The following is a 19111-nucleotide window of genomic DNA, read 5'->3' on the forward strand; positions in this document are numbered from 1 at the left end:
CACCTTTGTTCCTCACAACAGGATCTCTCTGCTAACCAGGGGAATTCTCTGCTTCAGCCAGACTTTGTAAAAGGTCACAACCAGCCAAAAGGTCATTTGCTTCATTGTTTGCGTTGAGTCGCTTGTGACTCCCCGAATTCCACATTTGGCAGTGTTAAATAATCTGACCAGGCTTGATGGGGGGGGGGGGGGGTTGGGAAGTAGATACATCAGCTGGCTAATCAAAAACAAATCTTGGTTTTCATCTAAAACAAAGTCATAAACAAAATAATATATGGTGGCTGACGGATGGATGCTCAGGAAGTGGGAGACCAGCAGGAACAATGTTATTTGCTTATTCTTCCAAGTTTCCATCTGCTTCCCACTCTTATCTTGTGAAAGCTGTGCTGAACTTTCTGATGTGCTGGTGACAAGCAGAAGCAGCTTAGAGAATTATCAGGACTACAATAAGACAGACAGACAGACGGACAGACGGGCAGAACTACCGACCGCAAAAGGACTTAGTTCTACTAGCTTTAGCATCTTGTGTGTGCATGTGTGTTTCTATGGTCCTATGTCTCTTTCTATATTCTCCCTTTAGTATTCCCACCTTCTCTGCTCTCTTCTGTCCTTCCATCCCTGGCTGTAGTCCTGGATTAGTTCCATTGCCTGGTTATGTAGTGTTGGCTTATTTTTCTGAGAAAAGTCTGGCTGTTACTCTGTATTCGCTGGGATTTTTAATGCATATATCTATTGTTTGTTTGCTTGCTTTTAAATTAATATTAGTTCTCTATTATTGTCATTACAAAAACATATTTAAATTGCTTCTGAGCAAATGTGATTTAAAGGTTTAGAAAGATTTTTAATTATCTCCTGCCAGCAAAAACACAATCCTGCATTTTTACAGTGTATTATATACACTGTAAAACACTACTGTGTATTCAAGCTTATTGTTAATGTTCACATGTGGTAACTTTTTTCATGCAAAACAATAAATAGCTGAACTCCTTAAATGAAGAAGTGGTTGGTTGGTCACATTTGACCTTAGAAAGACTTTTATTTTCTAAAGCTCTTTCATAACTGGGAAGGCACTCTAGTGCACAAAGATTTGCATTTAAAGTGAATAATTGAATATTGTGGACTTATTTCTTATTTATAGTGCATTAATACAGACACCAAGAATGTAGTGATTTATGTAGCAGGTCTGTTAAGAGTGGACCTATTAACAAATAAAATGTCAACTTTGTGATCCTGTGAGAAACTAATTAATATGTTGCAGAGTGCTTCACAGAGTGAGTAATAAATCTTCTAGCAGGGATCAAAAATATGTCAGATAACTTTGAAATTGCAGGTCCAAGGGCAGCTTTATAAGCACCTCTGCAAGAGGCTGATGTGCAACAGTCGTTGTGGATGCACAATTAGCTGACACCAGACCAGCAGAGAGCCTAACGCTAGAATGTCAATGCTCTGCTCCTCTATGAAACAACAAGAAGCACACCTGAGAGGTCAAAACGATCACACATTTACAAGTAGCAAGGGTCAAAGTTTGCATTTTAATTCTAGACATAGCCTGTTTGTGCCCTTCACACGATAAGGCAGCAGAATTTCCAGCTACAGTGACTCCCACCACAGCCAAGATTAAAATGCTAACGTCCAAACCTGCCTTTGTCCTCTAACAGCAAAACTTTAAACATGCAACAACGCTCACCCGTTTTTTCATCAGCATATTCCACCGGCATAGAAGGGAAAGGTGTCGCACCATCGTTTCTAATGGTTCAAGGACAATAAACAGCCAGCGTTCACATAAAAATGATACAATCCAACAAACTTGCTGGCTCCAAAGCTGTACAATAATTAGTTACACATGTAAATCCCTCTCAGATGGTAAATGTGAGCCTGAAATCTGCAGCAGCTACAGGCAGGTGTAAAATAGCAGCGCCAAAATAAGTGAATTTGCAGTGTACAGTTTGGTCAAAAAGGAGTGCGAAAACATGCTTTCATTTTTATCTTAAGGCCTCGGCTCCATAAAAATAGTTTCTGTCATATACACCATATGGAAAATGCAGTGGAGAGCTTTAGAAATAGTTATTTTCACACTGTTGACATCAGTTCCAGTGAGTGAGTGAGTGGGTTGGAGAGGAGCTAATGCTGCTGACGCACAGCTGGGCCCATGCGATCGGGCCACAGATGCCGGGTCAGCCCTTCTTCTATTTATGAGATTGCAACATCCTCCACGCTAAAGGCCTGAAACATAAATCCAGCCCCCTCTGTGCACCTCTTTGTGAACAAAGATGGCCTCCGTCTTCCATCCCACCCTTCCTGTGGGCAGCCTGATGGGCTCATATCAGGCAGTCTGGCAGCATTCAGACACAAGCTGAGAGGAGGAGATGGTTTAAGGTGGGCAGGCTCACCGCTGCCCTCGCAGGGTTCGCACAGGCAGCAGCAGGAGGACTTCACTGAAAAATAGTGAATATTTTAATAAGCACAGGCGTGGCACGGGCTGTGATTTCACAGCTGCTGACTGAAGTGAAGCTTTAGCCAAGCAGTCAGAAACACGACGGAGAGCCTGAGGAAGGAAGGCTGGCCCCAGGCTGATCCCAGCGCCGCGGCAACGTGTGCACTAATGGTGAAAGAGGGCAGAAGCAACATCCACAGAGGAGCAGAGTTAAGAGGACGACGAGCCCACGGATTAGTCACTTGATCCCAGTGACTTTGGGAGTGAATTGCGTGCCAGTGCACGGGTCAGGAGCCAGGAAAGCAAACACTGCTCACCACTTGTTCTGACCTTTAACAGCTGAGGGCCAACAGTAGCTGAAGCAGTCCTTATATATTGAACATAACGTGGGTACAAAACAACCTCGGGGCTACTGAATATAATTTTATTAAACCAACAAACTAGTAGTTATCTAATTAGCAGCGACGACTCTGCTGAGCTGTGCACGTTCTGGCTGCCTCACCTGATCTGGAATAGGTTTCTCCCACAGTCACAGTTCCAGCGTGCACGGGCTCTTTTCAATGGGCTTTCTTAAAGCACAGCTAGATATGGGAGCTTCATCGGGAATCACAATATGCAACAAAGTTTGTCTTTGTGTCACGTGAATTCTTGACTTGTGCGATATGATGGCGCACCAGCCTGTGCTTAGCATGTGGACAGCTTATTATCTACAAGACGTCTCACTAGGATTGAGACTTGTTGACGGTTTAATGAATACTAATGTGGAATTCAGCCTTGATTCACAGAAAGAAACAGCTGGAGAATCAGAAAATAACCAAATGAAGTGGTACGCCTCTGCAAAAGCCCACCTCAAAGAACGATCTGCAGTCTACACGGTTCTTCTAAAACCAGTCAAGTGAAGTGTTCCACTCAAACACTGCCAAACAACACTGCAAAATGATGTTTTCAAGGGAAAATTCCTTGTTACACCAACTGTTCCAGCAACTTCAAACAGCACTTGGTGCATTCACAGCATATTCCTCCTACACAGCGAGCGGGGGTGATGAATAAGCTCCTTCTGTCTGCCAGCCAGATGCTGTTTTGTCTGTCCTTTGCTGCAACAATAGTGAAGCAGGCAGCAATGTGACTGCCACTTCATTCACCTCCATCCCAGTTCTATTGATAATAGTCATATGATCTAGAAATAGTGACATTTGACCTTTTGACAGAGGCTATATGTTAGTGTTAGTGTCTGACATGATTTTAAAGGTGCTCTGAGTTTTCATGATGAACCTCAGCCCTGTTGATATGTTTGGTCTATGAAGGACTTTAAACTTTCTCCCCAAAGTTGGTCAGAGTTCCATCTTCTGCAGCATCAGAAGCAAAACCAACTTGATGCTGAACCATTTGTCAAAACCAACAATTCATAAGTTAGTGGGATTCATCCCAGTCGCAGATTCCAGATGTTCTTTAATTGATTTTTGTGGGGGAAAAGTGACCAAGTCATTAGGAGATGAATCATTAGTGAAACCCTGGCTAATGTATGAAACTCAAGTTCGCTCCAATGAGGTGTTGTTATTGATTTACCATCACAGTCTGACAAAATCAATCTTTTCTGCCCTAGTAAAAATGGCATTCTTTTCTTCTTTTCTCCCGCAGCACTGCCGGGCCAATCACGCTGGGTTCTTGCACTCCTTGGGACGGCAGAGGCTAAAACCCACGGGACATTTGCTTTATGTCCAGAGTTTTGGTTTGGAGGTCCTCCTGCAGGCACCTCACTGTCCGTGGCGATCGTCTCCCCTCACAGAGGAAACCGGATCATCATGCCAGCATCCAACAATGATGGAAGATCTGGCGTGTTTTCCCACCGCTGACGTTCCGATGACGACCTCCTCCAACTACAGGTATTTAACGCTAATAGTGGCGGTATGTTTTATCTTTATGGAAACATAGTCATTGAAGCCCCAGGTCCACCCTGTGGTGATAACTAATATTTAACAAGCAGCCAGAGCGATAATCCTGTAATCAGCAACTCCACTGGTTCCTTAACCCTTCTGTTGACCTCGGGTCAAAATGACCCGCCACTGCATTAAAAACCCCCAAAAAATCCCCTAAACGATATTTTTTTAACTTGAAATTCTATGACTTTTCCTCAATTGGCCCCAACAGTAGAAAAAGTGAAATGTTGCTTTTATTCACATTTCCATGTAAGCTGTACAAAAAAAAGTACAAATGTGGTCTTCGGGTCAAAATGACCCGTGAGGCAAATAGAGTAGAAATCAAGGTCACAGAGTTATTTACACACCACAGAATGTCACAGTGTTTTAGATGTGTCTCAGCTCAATCAGTAGCAGATGTAAACAACAAAAGAGAGGTGGTGTTTCCACAGACTGCAGAGAGAATATAAAGGTGCTGCAGATGACAGGACCCCGAGTTCTCTCTCTGCTACGACCATGAGTGCACGTTACAATGCTGAAGAGGCTCTAGAGCTGATTTTTACAGATGTCCAACAAGACAGCTCTGATTCAGAAGAGGAAGTGGAGGATTTATCAGAAGTAGAAGATGGGGAGGAATACAACCCAGAGCATGATGAATCGTCTTCCGAAGAAGAAGAAAACCCTGAAGCTGAAAGAGAGACTTTCCTTTCAAAAAATGGCAAAATAACATGGTCCTCAACAGAATATGACCAACACGGCAGGCATGCAGAAGAAAACGTCATAAAGATGACCCCAGGACCCACAAGGTATGCTGTCTCTCATGCCCGGGACATTGTCTCTACAGACAATGTCAGATGTTCAGAAGCCAGTCATCATCCTGGACTACAACCGCAACAAAGGAGGTGTGGACAACCTAGATAAGGTGATTGGAACATACAGCTGCAGAAGGATGACTGCCCGCTGGCCCCTGGTCATCTTCCACAACATCATTGATGTTTCCTCCTACAATGCCTTCGTGATTTGGAGAGAGACCAACCCAAACTGGATGTCTCGTAAGTATAACAAGAGGAGGTTGTTCCTGGAGCAGCTAGGAAAGGCACTTGTAACTCCACTCATTGAAAGAAGGAAGCATGTCCCCCGCACAGAAGCCTCAGCAGCAGTTGTAAAAGCTATTCAGAGTGCAGGAGCTCCTGATCAACCTGAGGATCCAGCTACCACAGCCACTTCCCCAGCAGGGCCAAGTAAGAGGAAGAGATGTCAGTTTTGCCCTCAAAAGAAAGACTGTAAAACATATACTGTGTGCTGCAAGTGTAAGAAATATATCTGCAGAAGCTGTGCACTTCCATACTGCCCTACATGTGCTAAATAATTGAATGGGTTATGTTATTTTTCATATTTCATATTTTTCATATTTTTGTACATTGTCTTAAATTGTTCACTGAAAAAAAAGAAGACAGAAACTGAGTCATTGGGATGATTAAAAATGCATTCAAAACTCCTTTTTGCACATTTTTTCCTTTTCTTAAGCTATAGAAATACAAGTGAAGAGGGAAAACTCAGGTATTAACACATTTTGTGGTGAATGACAAGTTGTTTCTTCAAGCAAGATGAAATTTGGTGTTTAAAATTTAATTAAGCTGCTTATATTGAGGGTTTAGTGAAGACGGGTCATTTTGACCCCGAAGACAACGGGTGTATACAGAATATAAGGAAAACAGAAGGGTTAAGTCACGTCTGTGCTTCCTCCTCCAGCTGCTGTCCTCTGGAAGCCCTTCATGATGTTTTAAAGTTACTCCACTATTTGACCTCCCAGTAAATATATGCAAATGCAACAATGTGCTAAAAATAAATAGTGTACTCCACCTGAGACTGATAATTATGTAGAGAATTTCTTTTCCTTATCGCTCATTAAAATTAAGAGTTCCGACAAAAGGCGGCTGTTGCAGTACTCTTTTAGTGTGACACTAAACTTTTCTATAAAAAATGTGCCACAAGAGTTCCTGGCCACACTATGACTTTAAGACTGCTTATTTTCAAGTCTAAACCAGAATGTAAAGTCCACGCTGTGCAGGAATAATGTCCTTTTCTTAAACTATTCAGCCAGTCTGACAATAATCCAATCAAATTAAAGCTGACGCTCACTTCTTCTTGACTTGCTGTCACTTCCAATTCAGGATAAATAAAGTATTTAAGTAAAAAAGCTGCTGTTCAAGTGTCTAATTCTTTTTGTGATGTGTGAGAGAAGAAGAGCACATCAGAAAGGTGCAAAGGACAGATGGGCGTCTGACCTCATTTTTAAGTTGCCAGGCGATGGCTGACCATCATAAACCGATACAATATCAAAGTCTTCCTCCAGCGCCAGTGTGACGAAGGTGAGCTGGATCCGGTTCCTCTCCCCTGTTATTATCAGCCAGGTACAGTTGGCGTAGTTGGGATAGCCGTGGGGGAACCCAGGTGACTCTATGGTGCCGTTCAGTCCTTGGACCACACCGCCACAAGATTCAGCTGAAAGAGAAAGAGAGGAAAAAGAGCGTTTAAGTCTCAACCACAAAGATTCCAGAAGTTTAGCAGCCATTTCATAACAAGATTAGAGGTTCAAGAGTACAGGCTGGCATTCTGCATTTAATTCTGCTTTCTTCAGATGGAGAATCTTCGTTCCATTTCTGCCTCACATCTGTCCCTTTTAACACTGTCACTTTTCCGCCTGTGGCCTTTTAACACTCGTCCAATTGGGCGAAGGACTTAAAATAGAGCCGGGATTTAACTTCACCTGACTTTTAGTTTCAGTCCCGTCCTCCAGAATCTTGACAAATATTGATTTCATCTTTGTAAATTAAACACTGATCGAAGCTGATTCCACTGACACTGGATTTTGGGGCCGAGTGCACCCAACGTAACGAGACCTTATCCTGACATGCATCTGCAGCCTAATGCAACATCTGCCTGGCAGCGTGCCGCGCTGCTACATACATTATTCCAGCAGCTTTCATGCAAATGGCACATTGGCTTTGTATATTTAGATTCCAAGACTCTAACCCATTTAACCCTGACATTGTGAATACTCCAGTCTGATCTCAGAGCAGAAATAATCTCCCAGGACACGTGCACTCATGCACACTTAAGCAGTCACAGAACACACTTGTTTCAACAGTTTCCACATTCAGATGCTATTGCCTTTCAAAGACAACCCCATCATGGCTGCTCCAGGCCTTCACCTGCCCCCACAACACTGCATGGTCCTCACACCAGTGACCGCTCACACGTGGTCAACGTCACTATTCTATTAACAGGATGCTTTCACAACTGCCTCTCAAACTGCTTTACACTTGTAACCAGCAGCCTGCCTCTGTTAGGGTTAGGGTTAGGGTTAGGGTTGGGTTAGGGTTAGGGTTGGGTTAGGGTTAGGGTTAGGGTTAGGGTTTGGTTTGGGTTGGGTTAGGGTTAGGGTTAGGGTTGGGTTAGGGTTAGGTGTATTAGGGTTAGGGTTAGGGTTGGGTTAGGGTTAGGGTTAGGGTTGGGTTAGGGTTAGGGTTAGCATTAGGGTTAGGGTTAGGTGTATTAGGGTTAGGGTTAGCATTAGGGTTAGGGGTAGGGTTAGGTGTATTAGGGTTAGGGTTAGGGTTAGCATTAGGGTTAGGGGTAGGTGTATTAGGGTTAGGGTTAGCATTAGGGTTAGGGGTAGGGTTAGGTGTATTAGGGTTAGGGTTAGGGTTAGGGTTAGGTTAGGGTTAGGTGTATTAGGGTTAGGGTTAGGGGTAGGTGTATTAGGGTTAGGGTTAGGGTTAGCATTAGGGTTAGGGGTGGGGTTAGGTGTATTAGGGTTAGGGTTAGGGTTAGGTTAGGGTTAGGGTTAGGTGTATTAGGGTTAGGGTTAGGGTTAGGTGTGGTTTAATGTATTTTACCATCAGAATGGCAGCAGAACTCTCAGAACTCTGCACACGCCAGACCTTCTACAAAGTAGCACTAACTGTAAAACTATACGTAAATGGCTACAGTATACACACACACACACACACACACACACCAAACCATCTGGTGTGTCCAGCTTAATTTCAGATTGTTCTCAATTGTCTTTCCAACCTAATTCTCCTCTCCCCCTCAGACGTCTCTGTGTCTGGTCAGACCCTTGTGTGTCCCAGTCGAGCAGATGGGGGGCAGAAGGGGGCAGATACTTGCGTTATATCAGATACCACACTGGGGACATACTGGGAGAAAAAGGAACTTTCAAGGATGATGCTGTTGGGCCAAAACTATAACAATATGGCCCATTATTGTGGGCAAGACAACGAACATAAAATGTGACTACACACATCAGCATTTTATGAACCAAATGCAGATGAAATTTCCCTACGGCCTGACTGTGACTGTGTTGCGTTTCTGTCTCCCTCTGCTGGCAGTAGCAACAATTACACAAAAAATAACAACACGTTAACAAAAATAACAACTAACCCTAACCCACCGTAGCTGTGTACCCTTGACCGTGATTCCTCTCTACTCTAAAATGGCTGCACTTTTCACAAAATGATTGCTAAAACTATTAAAACAACCTTTTAAAGACTAGCTGAAACTTATGTAAACAAACATGATAAAGTTGTGTTCTTGAAGCTTTCCATGGTATCCCCTCCACTGCCGTCAGATGTTAGCATCTGGAAATACGTGTTTAGACTGTAATTGTATTTTCTTTTAATTACATCACAGAGATTTGCATAATGATATTATCGACACTTCATGCCAGCATTCACATGAGGTGTTTCCACTCATCAGGCTAGGGTTAACCCTAACCCTAACCCTAACCCTAACCCTAACCCTAACCAGCGCAGGGAGGCAGGTTTTTCTATCGTTTGCTAACAATATCTCTGTTGTACAAATCTGTCCAACAGCCACAACTGTTGTAATTTTAGGTGCTTTAAAGCAGCAGAGAGCCAGAGGTAGCAAAGTCCCAGACTCATAAATCAAAAGTCTCCCTGCTCTTTTTCCAGTGGGCCACAAATCAAACCCAGGTCTCCAAGTTACTGTTGATCTATTGATGAGATGGCTGTTGGAGAAAAGGTGTGTTTGATGTGTGTGTTATTGTGTGTGCTACAGTGACGAGCAAAATACGCAGGACGCTGGTAAAGTGGCCTGTTTTAACGTTAGGAATACATGTGTTCTCTTCATCCCTCTTCCAGAGTTCCTTAGGAATGACTGCGTCTCCTCCTTCTCACAGCCTTTCCGTCTCGTCCGCTCTTCAGTGCTGCCATTATCATCGCGTCACTTTTTATTTTCTCACAGTGTCATTAGATCTCTGCCTGTTTTCTCTCTTATGCAGCTACAGTGGCGGTTTGTTTTTATTCCACCCACTCATTTCCTATATTTATCCCATGAAGAACAAATACCTCTCTATCCGTCTTCCTCGCCATTCCTCGCGCTCACTGTCAGACAATTTACACAAATGGTGCTGCAGTTAATATCAGGCATCAGGGGCCATTTAGCTGATGCTCAGTGGGGATAAAAGCTGGTCTCTGGGGGGGAAAAAAAAAAAAATATATATATAGGTTGTCGGTTCGAATCCAGGTGAGCCCTTAGGCAAGGCTCCTTACGCATATATGCCTACACCTCGGTATGAGCGGAACATTAACTGATAGAGTCATACCGGCTCGGACGTCGCCCGGGTCAACAAGGTCCGCGTCAGGGGTCAGGGAACCAGGGCTGTCAAATTGGCTACTGGAACAAGGCATTCATGGAGCAGGGCAGAGAACATGGTACTGATGGAGTGTTACTACGGGAGCAACCCCAGCGAGAGAGGGTACATGCAGAGGATGTGGGAGGGATGGGTACTTCGAAAGCCCACATCCTCACTGACTAAGAAGCGGCTCTTAGCTCAGTGTTCGAATATCCGCAATAAGAAGCTGCTATCACAGCTAGAGCTTGACGAGGCACGGCGGTGTGCCTCACCCACGGTACAAATATGCTACGGCAAGGGGGAGCCAGGACGCCAGGTCAGTGTGGGGGTGATTTCATCATCACCCCCCAATATCGAGATTTGGTACACAGCCCCAATAACAGATGGAAGCCCTAACCCTAATCGGGACAAGGGCAGCTGACCTGAGAGAGAGAATCATGGAGTCCTGGGGGAACCTAACTACCTCCCTGCCAAGGCTAACACACAAAGCACCAGACGAATCTCTACTGGAGGACATGAACACGGCGCTGTCAACCATCCCTACCACTACCATCACTGAGACCAATCAGCTGATGTATGCAGCGGCAACGGTAATCCTACAGATGCTTGGCTATAAGATGAAGAGCATGAATAGCCATAAGGAGCAAATGGCCCCATGGAGGAGAAGGCTAGAGGCAAAAATCATGGCAACACGGAGAGAAGTCAGCCTCCTAACAGAGCTGAGTAGAGGCGTGAATCTAAGGACAGAGCGGCCCAAGAAGTACAACAAACTGTCCACAACTGAGGCCCTGGAGACTGCTGAGCAAAGGCTCACAGCCCTGGCTACCTGACTGAAGAGGTACACAAGAGAAGTAGAGGTTAGGAGAGTAAACAAGGTGTTCTCCACTAACCCAGCAAAGGTCTACTCTCAATGGCAGGGCAACAAGATGACAACATACCCCCCCAGGGCTGAGACGGAACAATACTGGAAGAGTATCTGGGAGAAAGAGGCAACACAACACTACTGCCCGATGGCTGCAAGACCTACAGACTGAGCACAGCCAACTCCCAGAACAAGACCCCGTAGTCATCACCTTAGCAGACATCCAAACAAGAGGGTCCAAAATGAAGAGCTGGACAGCACCAGGGCCCGATAAGATCCACGCCTACTGGCTCAAGAAGCTGACTGCACTCCATGAACGCCTGGCCGCACAAATGAACCAGCTGCTAACATCAGGGAACCACCCAGAGTGGCTAACCCAGGGCCGGACAGGCCTCATAATGAAGGACCCCCAGAAGGGCACAATACCGTCCAACTACCGGCCCATAAACTGCCTTAGCACCACATGGAAGCTCCTATCAGGCATCATAGCGGCTAAGATCAGCAGGCACATGGATCAATACATGAGCAGAGCACAGAAAGGCATAGGGAACAACACCAGCTGCTGGTCGACAGGGCAATCGCCCAGGACTGTACGACGCAGCACACCAGCCTGTGCACTGCCTGGATTGATTACAAGGAAGCCTACGATTCAATGCTGCAAACATGGATACTAGAGTGCCTAAAGCTGTATAACATCAACAGGAACCTAAGAGAGTTCATCCAGAACTCCATGAAGCTGTGCAACACGACTCTGAAGGCCAACTCAAAGCCAATTGCGCAGGTGAGCATCAGATGTGGCATATATCAAGGAGATGATCTGCCCCCCTGCTGTTCTGCATAGGCCTAAACCCCCTCAGCCAGATCATCACCAAAAGTGGCTTTGGGTACCAGTTCCAAAGTGGAACAACCATCAGCCACCTCCTCTACATGGACGACATCAAGCTGTATGCCAAGAACGAGCATCGACTCTCTGATCCACCTCACTAGGATCTACAGCAAGGACATCGGGATGTCATTCGGGCTAGACAAATGTGGGCGGATGATATCTAGAAGGGGAAAGGTGATCGCAACTGATGGGGTTGAACTACCTGAAGGGAACATCACAGATGTGCAGGACAGTTACAAATACCTGGGGATCCTGCAGGCAAATGGTAACCATGAGGAGGCAGCTAGGAGGTCAGCCACAGCCAAATACCTGCAGAGGTTAAGACAGGTCCTGAAAGGTCAGCTGGATGGTAAGCACAAGATCCAGGCCATAAACACCTACGCCCTGCCAGTAATCAGATACCCTGCTGCCATAATACCCTGGCCACTGGAAGAGATACAAGCCACTGACATCAAGACCAGGAAGCCCCTCACCATGCACGAGGGTTTCACCCTAAGTCCAGTATCCTGAGGCTGAACACGAAGCGAAAGGAAGGGGCCGAGGACTAGTAATGGTTAGGGTTAGTGTCTGAACTACTGTCCAAGAGGAAACAACAAGGCTTCAAGAATACATCAAGAAGATGGCCCCCACTGACCCACTGCTGAGTGAATGCCTCAGGCAACAAAAGCCCAGCAAGGAGGAGGAACCTGAGGGGCTATCATGGAAGGATCAGCCCTTGCATGGAATGTACCACCGACAAATTGAGGAAGTGGCTGATATCAAGAAAACCTACCAGTGGCTGACAAAGGCCGGGCTGGAAGAGAGCACAGAGGCACTAATCATGGCTGCACAAGAACTGGCCCTGAGCACCAGAGCAATAGAGGCCAGGGTCCACCAGACCAGACCAGACCAGACCAGGGTCCACCAGACCAGACCAGACCAGGGTCTACCAGACTAGACCAGACCAGACCAGGGTCTACCAGACTAGACCAGACCAGGCTAGGGTCTACCAGACTAGACCAGACCAGGCCAGACCAGACCAGGGTCTACCAGACTAGACCAGACCAGACCAGGTTCTACCATACCAGACCAGACCAGACCAGGGTCTACAAGACTAGACCAGACCAGGCCAGGGTCTACCAGACTAGACCAGACCAGACCAGGGTCTACCATACCAGACCAGACCAGACCAGACCAGGGTCTACCAGACTAGACCAGACCAGGCCAGGGTCTACCAGACTAGACCAGACCAGACCAGGGTCTACCATACCAGACCAGACCAGACCAGACCAGGGTCTACCAGACTAGACCAGACCAGGCCAGGGTCTACCAGACTAGACCAGACCATACCAGACCAGACCCCAGGTGCAGACTGTGTGGAGATGCCCCTGAGACAGTCTAGCACATCACAGCAGGGTGCAAGATGCTGGCAGGCAGGGCACACATGGAACGGCATAACCAGGTGGCTGGCATAGTGGACAGGAACATCTGAGTATGGGCTGGAGGTCCCAGGGACCAGGTGGGAGACACCTCCGAAAGTGGTGGAGAACAAGCAGGCCAAGATCCTGTGGGACTTCCAGATCCAGACTGACAAGATGGTGTTGGCCAACCAGCCTGACATAGTTGTGGTGGATAAACACCAGAAGACAGTGGTGGTGATGGATGTAGCAACATCAGGAAGAAGGAACAGGAGAAGCTGGAGAAGTACCAAGGGCTGAAGGAGGAGATGGAGAGAATGTGGGGCATGAAGGCAACAGTGGTCCCAGTGGTGATTGGGACACTAGGGGCAGTAACACCCAAGCTGAGTAGATGCTCCAACAGATACTAGGAACCACATCAGAGATCTCTGTCCAGAAGAGCACAGTTCTAGGAACAGCTAAGATCCTGCGCAGAACCCTCAGACCCCCAGGCCTCTGGTAGAGGACCCGAGTCTGAAGGAAGAAGGCACCATCCAGGAGGGCGACGAAGAGATTTTTATATTTATATATATATTTATATATATATATATATATATATATATATAGAGAGAGAGAGAGAGAGAGAGAGAGAGAGAGAGAGAGAGAGAGAGAGAGAGCGAGAGAGAGAGAGAGGCATACATGCATTCCGTGCCAACCAAAGAGAGAGAACGTGCTCATCACACGTGCACGAGCGTCGCAGCAGTTGCGTCTCCGCTCCATTCGGGTTTTGGAACCTTTAAAATCTCTGTTTTCTGTTGCTTGTTTTAGCAGCGGCTGCATAAAGCCACAAAATAAGGGCAACGTTGGCAGTTTGGATGAACAACCGCACTGTTTCTGTGCTGATTTATTAAAGTTACACTTTTCAAGAATTAAAAAACTAATAAACATCAACAGAGATGCACAGAGAGAAGACTGCCCAGCCCTCAGTCACCATGGAAACCATAAGGTCTGGAGCAGAGATACGTGTCATCCCACATCTCTGCACACGTGAGGAACACACTAACAAACACGGTCAGACACACAAGGAGAATCAAGGCAACGTGCACGCTAACTCTGACAGAGTAGGGCTCGCTTTCTGGAGCTAAAGGATAGGTAGGCAGGATAGGAGTGTGTGTGCGTGTGTGTGTGTCAGTGTGTGTGTGCGTGTGTGTGATTGTGTGTGTATGAGTGTGTGTGTGTGTGTGAGTGTGTGATTGTGTGTGTGTGTCAGTGTGTGTGTGAGTGTGTGTGTGTGTGTGAGTGAGTGAGTTTCACAGCTGGTTTGTGTTGGAATAATTGTTATCTGGAAATAGATCCAAATATGAATTATTTCTTGCTCAGATCTTGGCCTGATGGCTCCTCTCTGAGCCAGAGATTCACTTTCCATTTCTTATTTTGAGCTGCACTTTGGATTCCAGAGTCATTTAGGAATGGTAACATCAAATTTCTTTATGTCACATGAAAGACCAATCTGTGAAATACGTGCGCACATTCATGCACCTAATAAGCAGCTGAAAAAAGGAATATCGAGCTCCGGAGACATGCTAACCTCGGTGCAGTGGTTAGCATAGCTGCCTCATCGCAAGCAGGTTGGATTCCAGTTTGGAGCCTGGAGTTGCAGGTTTCCTCCAGCACTCCAAAGACATGAGCACTGGGTTCACTGCAGACTCTAAATTGCTCAGATAATCGTACATTTGCTGCTGAATGTCGAGTCAATAAAGTCCGGTCTATTAAACTGGGTCTCAAACAGTTGAGTATCCACATCTAACGCAGCTTTTGATCAGTAGAATCTGCAGCTGCCAACTCTGCCATTAATGGAAGGGCAGAGCACAGACGCTAGAGTGAGAACGGTGAGGGGAAACCATAGAGTTTCTGGGCTAAAACAACAGTACTGACAAGGTGTTGCTGTAGAGTGAGTCAGCAACTACCTGCAGGTTCATAACTGCAAGAGTGATCGCAATGCTAGCCGCTAGGATCATTCTGGAAACACACAAAATGGGTTAGCACCGTCAGTGTGCACGCAGTCCAGCCTGATGCTGCACCAGAACCAAAAAACCTCCTATGAAGAGTGACTCCAAGTCATTTCCTCCCACTTTATATGCACAAATACACATAAGCTAATATTTATACACTTTATTGATGTTTAGCTGTTAAGCCCAACTTCAACATCATCATATTGATGGACTTTTTTTTTTTCCACTCACAACACAAAAAGTGCGTCTCGTGTCACGATTGTAACTGTGAGCAACACTGCCCCTGTGACTCAAGCTGGTACTGCATCATCTCGTGCTCTAGCCTTCAAAAAAAAGGGCTGAAACTGTCTGTGTGTTCTGTCTGGGCAGCTCGCCGCAATGAAAACTTTGGAATCTGATACAGACGTGAAAAAAGAGGAGCGGAGGCCTTTGGTGACTCAAGGCTGATACCGAATCCATGAACTCAGCAATCTGCTAAACCCGTGTTAAGACTGCAGTAAAGCTAAAATGGGCCCTGCGAGAGCGCAGCAGTAAGCAGTCCTAACTGACAAAAGTGGTTTTGTGTTTTTGTGTGCACGTGCACACGCACGGCCTCCAATGCATTTCCAGGTTATTTTGCTGAGCTGTACCATAAACTGTGATCGCAGGCAAAACACACACAGAGTTCTCAAAAATCCTTTGTATTATGTTCTTTTATTTATGAGTGAATATTCTTTATCTTCGTGTTTTTGGGTTTTTTTCCCCCAGTGGTAAAAATCAGTTGGTCGTTGCCTATGAAAATTATCGTGATTTTACTGTAAAAAAAGAAGGAAAGTAAAACAACGGCTCCATTTTGGTTCTCTCTCCTAATAGAAACGTCACCGAGCCGCTGCTCTTTCACCTCTGTAATCCCTCTCAGTTAACAGCTCTAATCTTTAAAGATACCTTAATCCATCCTGACATAGTTTAGCTGATATGTTGCAGCCTGCCAGCAACAGGCGGACCGGAGACACACAGCTAATAATCTGACAGCAGCAGGGAAACATTGTCAGGGAGCCATCGCACAAACATTCTACACTCCAAAATGTGGAGCTTTAATGGATTCTGTAAATCAGCAGAGGTCATGGCCAGCAGCGACCTGCAGATATACTGTGTATGTACTGCATATATAATGTGTATATACTGTATATACAGTATGTGTATATAATGTGTACATATAATGTGTATATACAGTATATATAATGTGTATATAATGTGTATATACTGTATATATAATGTGTATACTGTATACTGTATACATAATGTGTATATACTGTATATATAATGTGTATATACTGTATATACAGTATAATGTGTATATAATGTGTATATATAATGTGTATATACTGTATATATAATGTGTGTATAATGTGTATATACTGTATATATAATGTGTATATAATGTGTATACTGTATACTGTATATATAATGTGTATATACTGTATATATACTGTATATATAATGTGTATATACTGTATATACACTGTGTATATATACTGTATATATAATGTGTATATACTGTATATATACTGTATATATAATGTGTATATACTGTATATATACTGTATATAATGTGTATATGCTGTATATATAATGTGTATATACTGTATATATAATGTGTATATACTGCATATATAATGTGTATATACTGTATATATAATGTGTATATACTGCATATATAATGTGTATATACTGTATATATAATATGTATATACTGTATATACACTGTATATATACTGTATATATAATGTGTATATACTGTATATATACTGTATATATAATGTGTATATACTGTATATATACTGTATATAATGTGTATATACTGTATATATAATGTGTATATACTGTATATATAATGTGTATATACTGTATATATACTGCATATATAATGTGTATATACTGTATATATGTATATATAATGTGTATATACTGTATATACAATGTGTATATACTGCATATATAATGTGTATATACTGTATATATACTGTATATATAATGTGTATATACTGTATATATAATGTGTATATACTGTATATATACTGCATATATAATGTGTATATACTGCATATATAATGTGTATATACTGCATATATAATGTGTATATACTGTATATGTGTATATACTGTATATATACTGCATATATAATGTGTATATACTGTATATATAATGTGTATATACTGCATATATAATGTGTATATACTGTACATATAATGTGTATATTGTAGCGGTCACTTGTATATCATAATTCACCATCATTGTTCATATCTGTTCCATTGCCATAGTCCTGTTGAGCATTTTGCTATGTATGAGTTCCTCATTCGCTCGCGCTATTTGCCGACAACTAAGTCGGGTAATTTGGCACGGCCCCTTTAACGGACCGTGGGAGTTGAGGGGCGGGGGTGTGGTTTTTCCCGCTCTGATTTGATTTTTTCCTACTTCTTGTTGTGGTTTCAATAAAAGACACACACGATTGTGTGTCAATGGAAATCTAAGTTGTATTGCCTTTACTTCGCAAACGCAACACTGGTGACCCCGACTCTCGCTGGACGTATCATTCAGTGACTTTTATTTCCGACCATGGCGACGAATGCAGTTTCATTGAAGCTGCCGGAGTTTTGGGAGACTTCGGCGACTGCGTGGTTTGCTCAAGCGGAGGCGCAGTTCGTGCTGCGAGAAATCACCGCAGATGAGACCAAATATTATTATGTGGTTTCTGCTCTTGGGAGTGCTACAGCGTCCAGAGTGGTAGGCATTCTTAAACAGCCACCGCCGGAGAACAAGTATGGCATTTTGAAGGCTCACCTCTTACGAACGTTCGAACTTTCCGACGCAGAGAGGGCTAGCCACCTTTTCTCTTTGCAGGGGCTGGGTGATTCCAAGCCTTCCGAACTAATGGACAAAATGTTAGATCTTTTGGGTGAACACAAGCCCGATTTTCTCTTCATCCAGCTTTTCCTGCGACTGCTGCCTCCCCAAGTGCGGGCTGCTTTGGCCAACACAGCAATCTGGGACTGCCGTGCGCTTGCTGCTGAGGCGGATAAATTCTTCCTCGCCTCCCAACCGACCTATGTGGCTGCGTTCCTCCCGGCTGGCGCAGACGGTCCTGTGGTTGACGCTCCCGCTTTCACAGCTGCCGCAGCGGCTCCTCGGCATCAACAGGTTTCTGGGCTGTGCTTTTTCCATGCACGGTTTGGGGTCAAAGCCAGGCGGTGCCGCCCTCCATGCAGTTTCACCGGCCCACCTCCGCAGGGGAACGCCAGGGCCGGCGCTCAGCAGTAGCCATGAGCGTCGGCCGAACTGGCAGGCTGCTGTTCATCCAGGACTCTCTCTCCAGACGACGGTTCCTCTGTGACACAGGTGCTCAGAGGAGTGTCCTGCCAGCGTCGAAGTTGGACATGCTGTCCGAGTCCCATGGGCCCCCTATGGAAGCAGCGAACGGCAGCCCCATCCGCACGTATGGGGTGAGGTATGTGGAGTTGTGTTTTGGTGGACAGCGTTTTGGATGGAACTTTGTGACTGCCAAGGTGACTGTGCCACTGATTGGTGCAGACTTCCTCTGCGCTTTTGGACTTCTGGTCGATGTCAAAAATAGACACCTTGTGGATGCAGTCACTTTCTGTTCGTATGAATGCACTCTTGGTGTTACAGACTCAGTCAGGCTTTCCAGCATGCTCCCCACTGCAGACATTTTCCTTCGCCTCCTCACCGAGTTTCCTGCTCTGACTCAGCCCACGTTTTCATCTGCCACGGCCAAGCATGGTGTGGAACACCACATCGCCACCACAGGCGCCCCTGTGCACGCTCGGGCCAGGCGTCTGGACCCGGCCAAGCTCTCCATTGCTCGAGCGGAGTTCGAGACAATGGAACGCCTGGGCATCATTCGCCGCTCCAAGAGCCCTTGGGCATCACCTCTGCACATGGTGGAGAAGCCGGGCGGGGGTTGGC

The 19111-nt window shown here is 45.1% G+C and overlaps 1 protein-coding gene across 1 annotated transcript in view; it reads right to left on the minus strand.

Moving 5' to 3' along the window:
• Nucleotides 1-19111, minus strand: part of LOC105419477 (CUB and sushi domain-containing protein 1) — a 284673-nt gene that overhangs the window by 195324 nt on the left and 70238 nt on the right. The window contains 1 exon segment of the mRNA XM_074084929.1: nt 6639-6855. Within this exon segment, the coding sequence (XP_073941030.1) occupies nt 6639-6855 (217 nt within the window).

The sequence above is a fragment of the Takifugu rubripes genome, chromosome 13 (assembly GCF_901000725.2).
Source record: "Takifugu rubripes chromosome 13, fTakRub1.2, whole genome shotgun sequence".
NCBI classification, from domain to species: domain Eukaryota; kingdom Metazoa; phylum Chordata; class Actinopteri; order Tetraodontiformes; family Tetraodontidae; genus Takifugu; species Takifugu rubripes.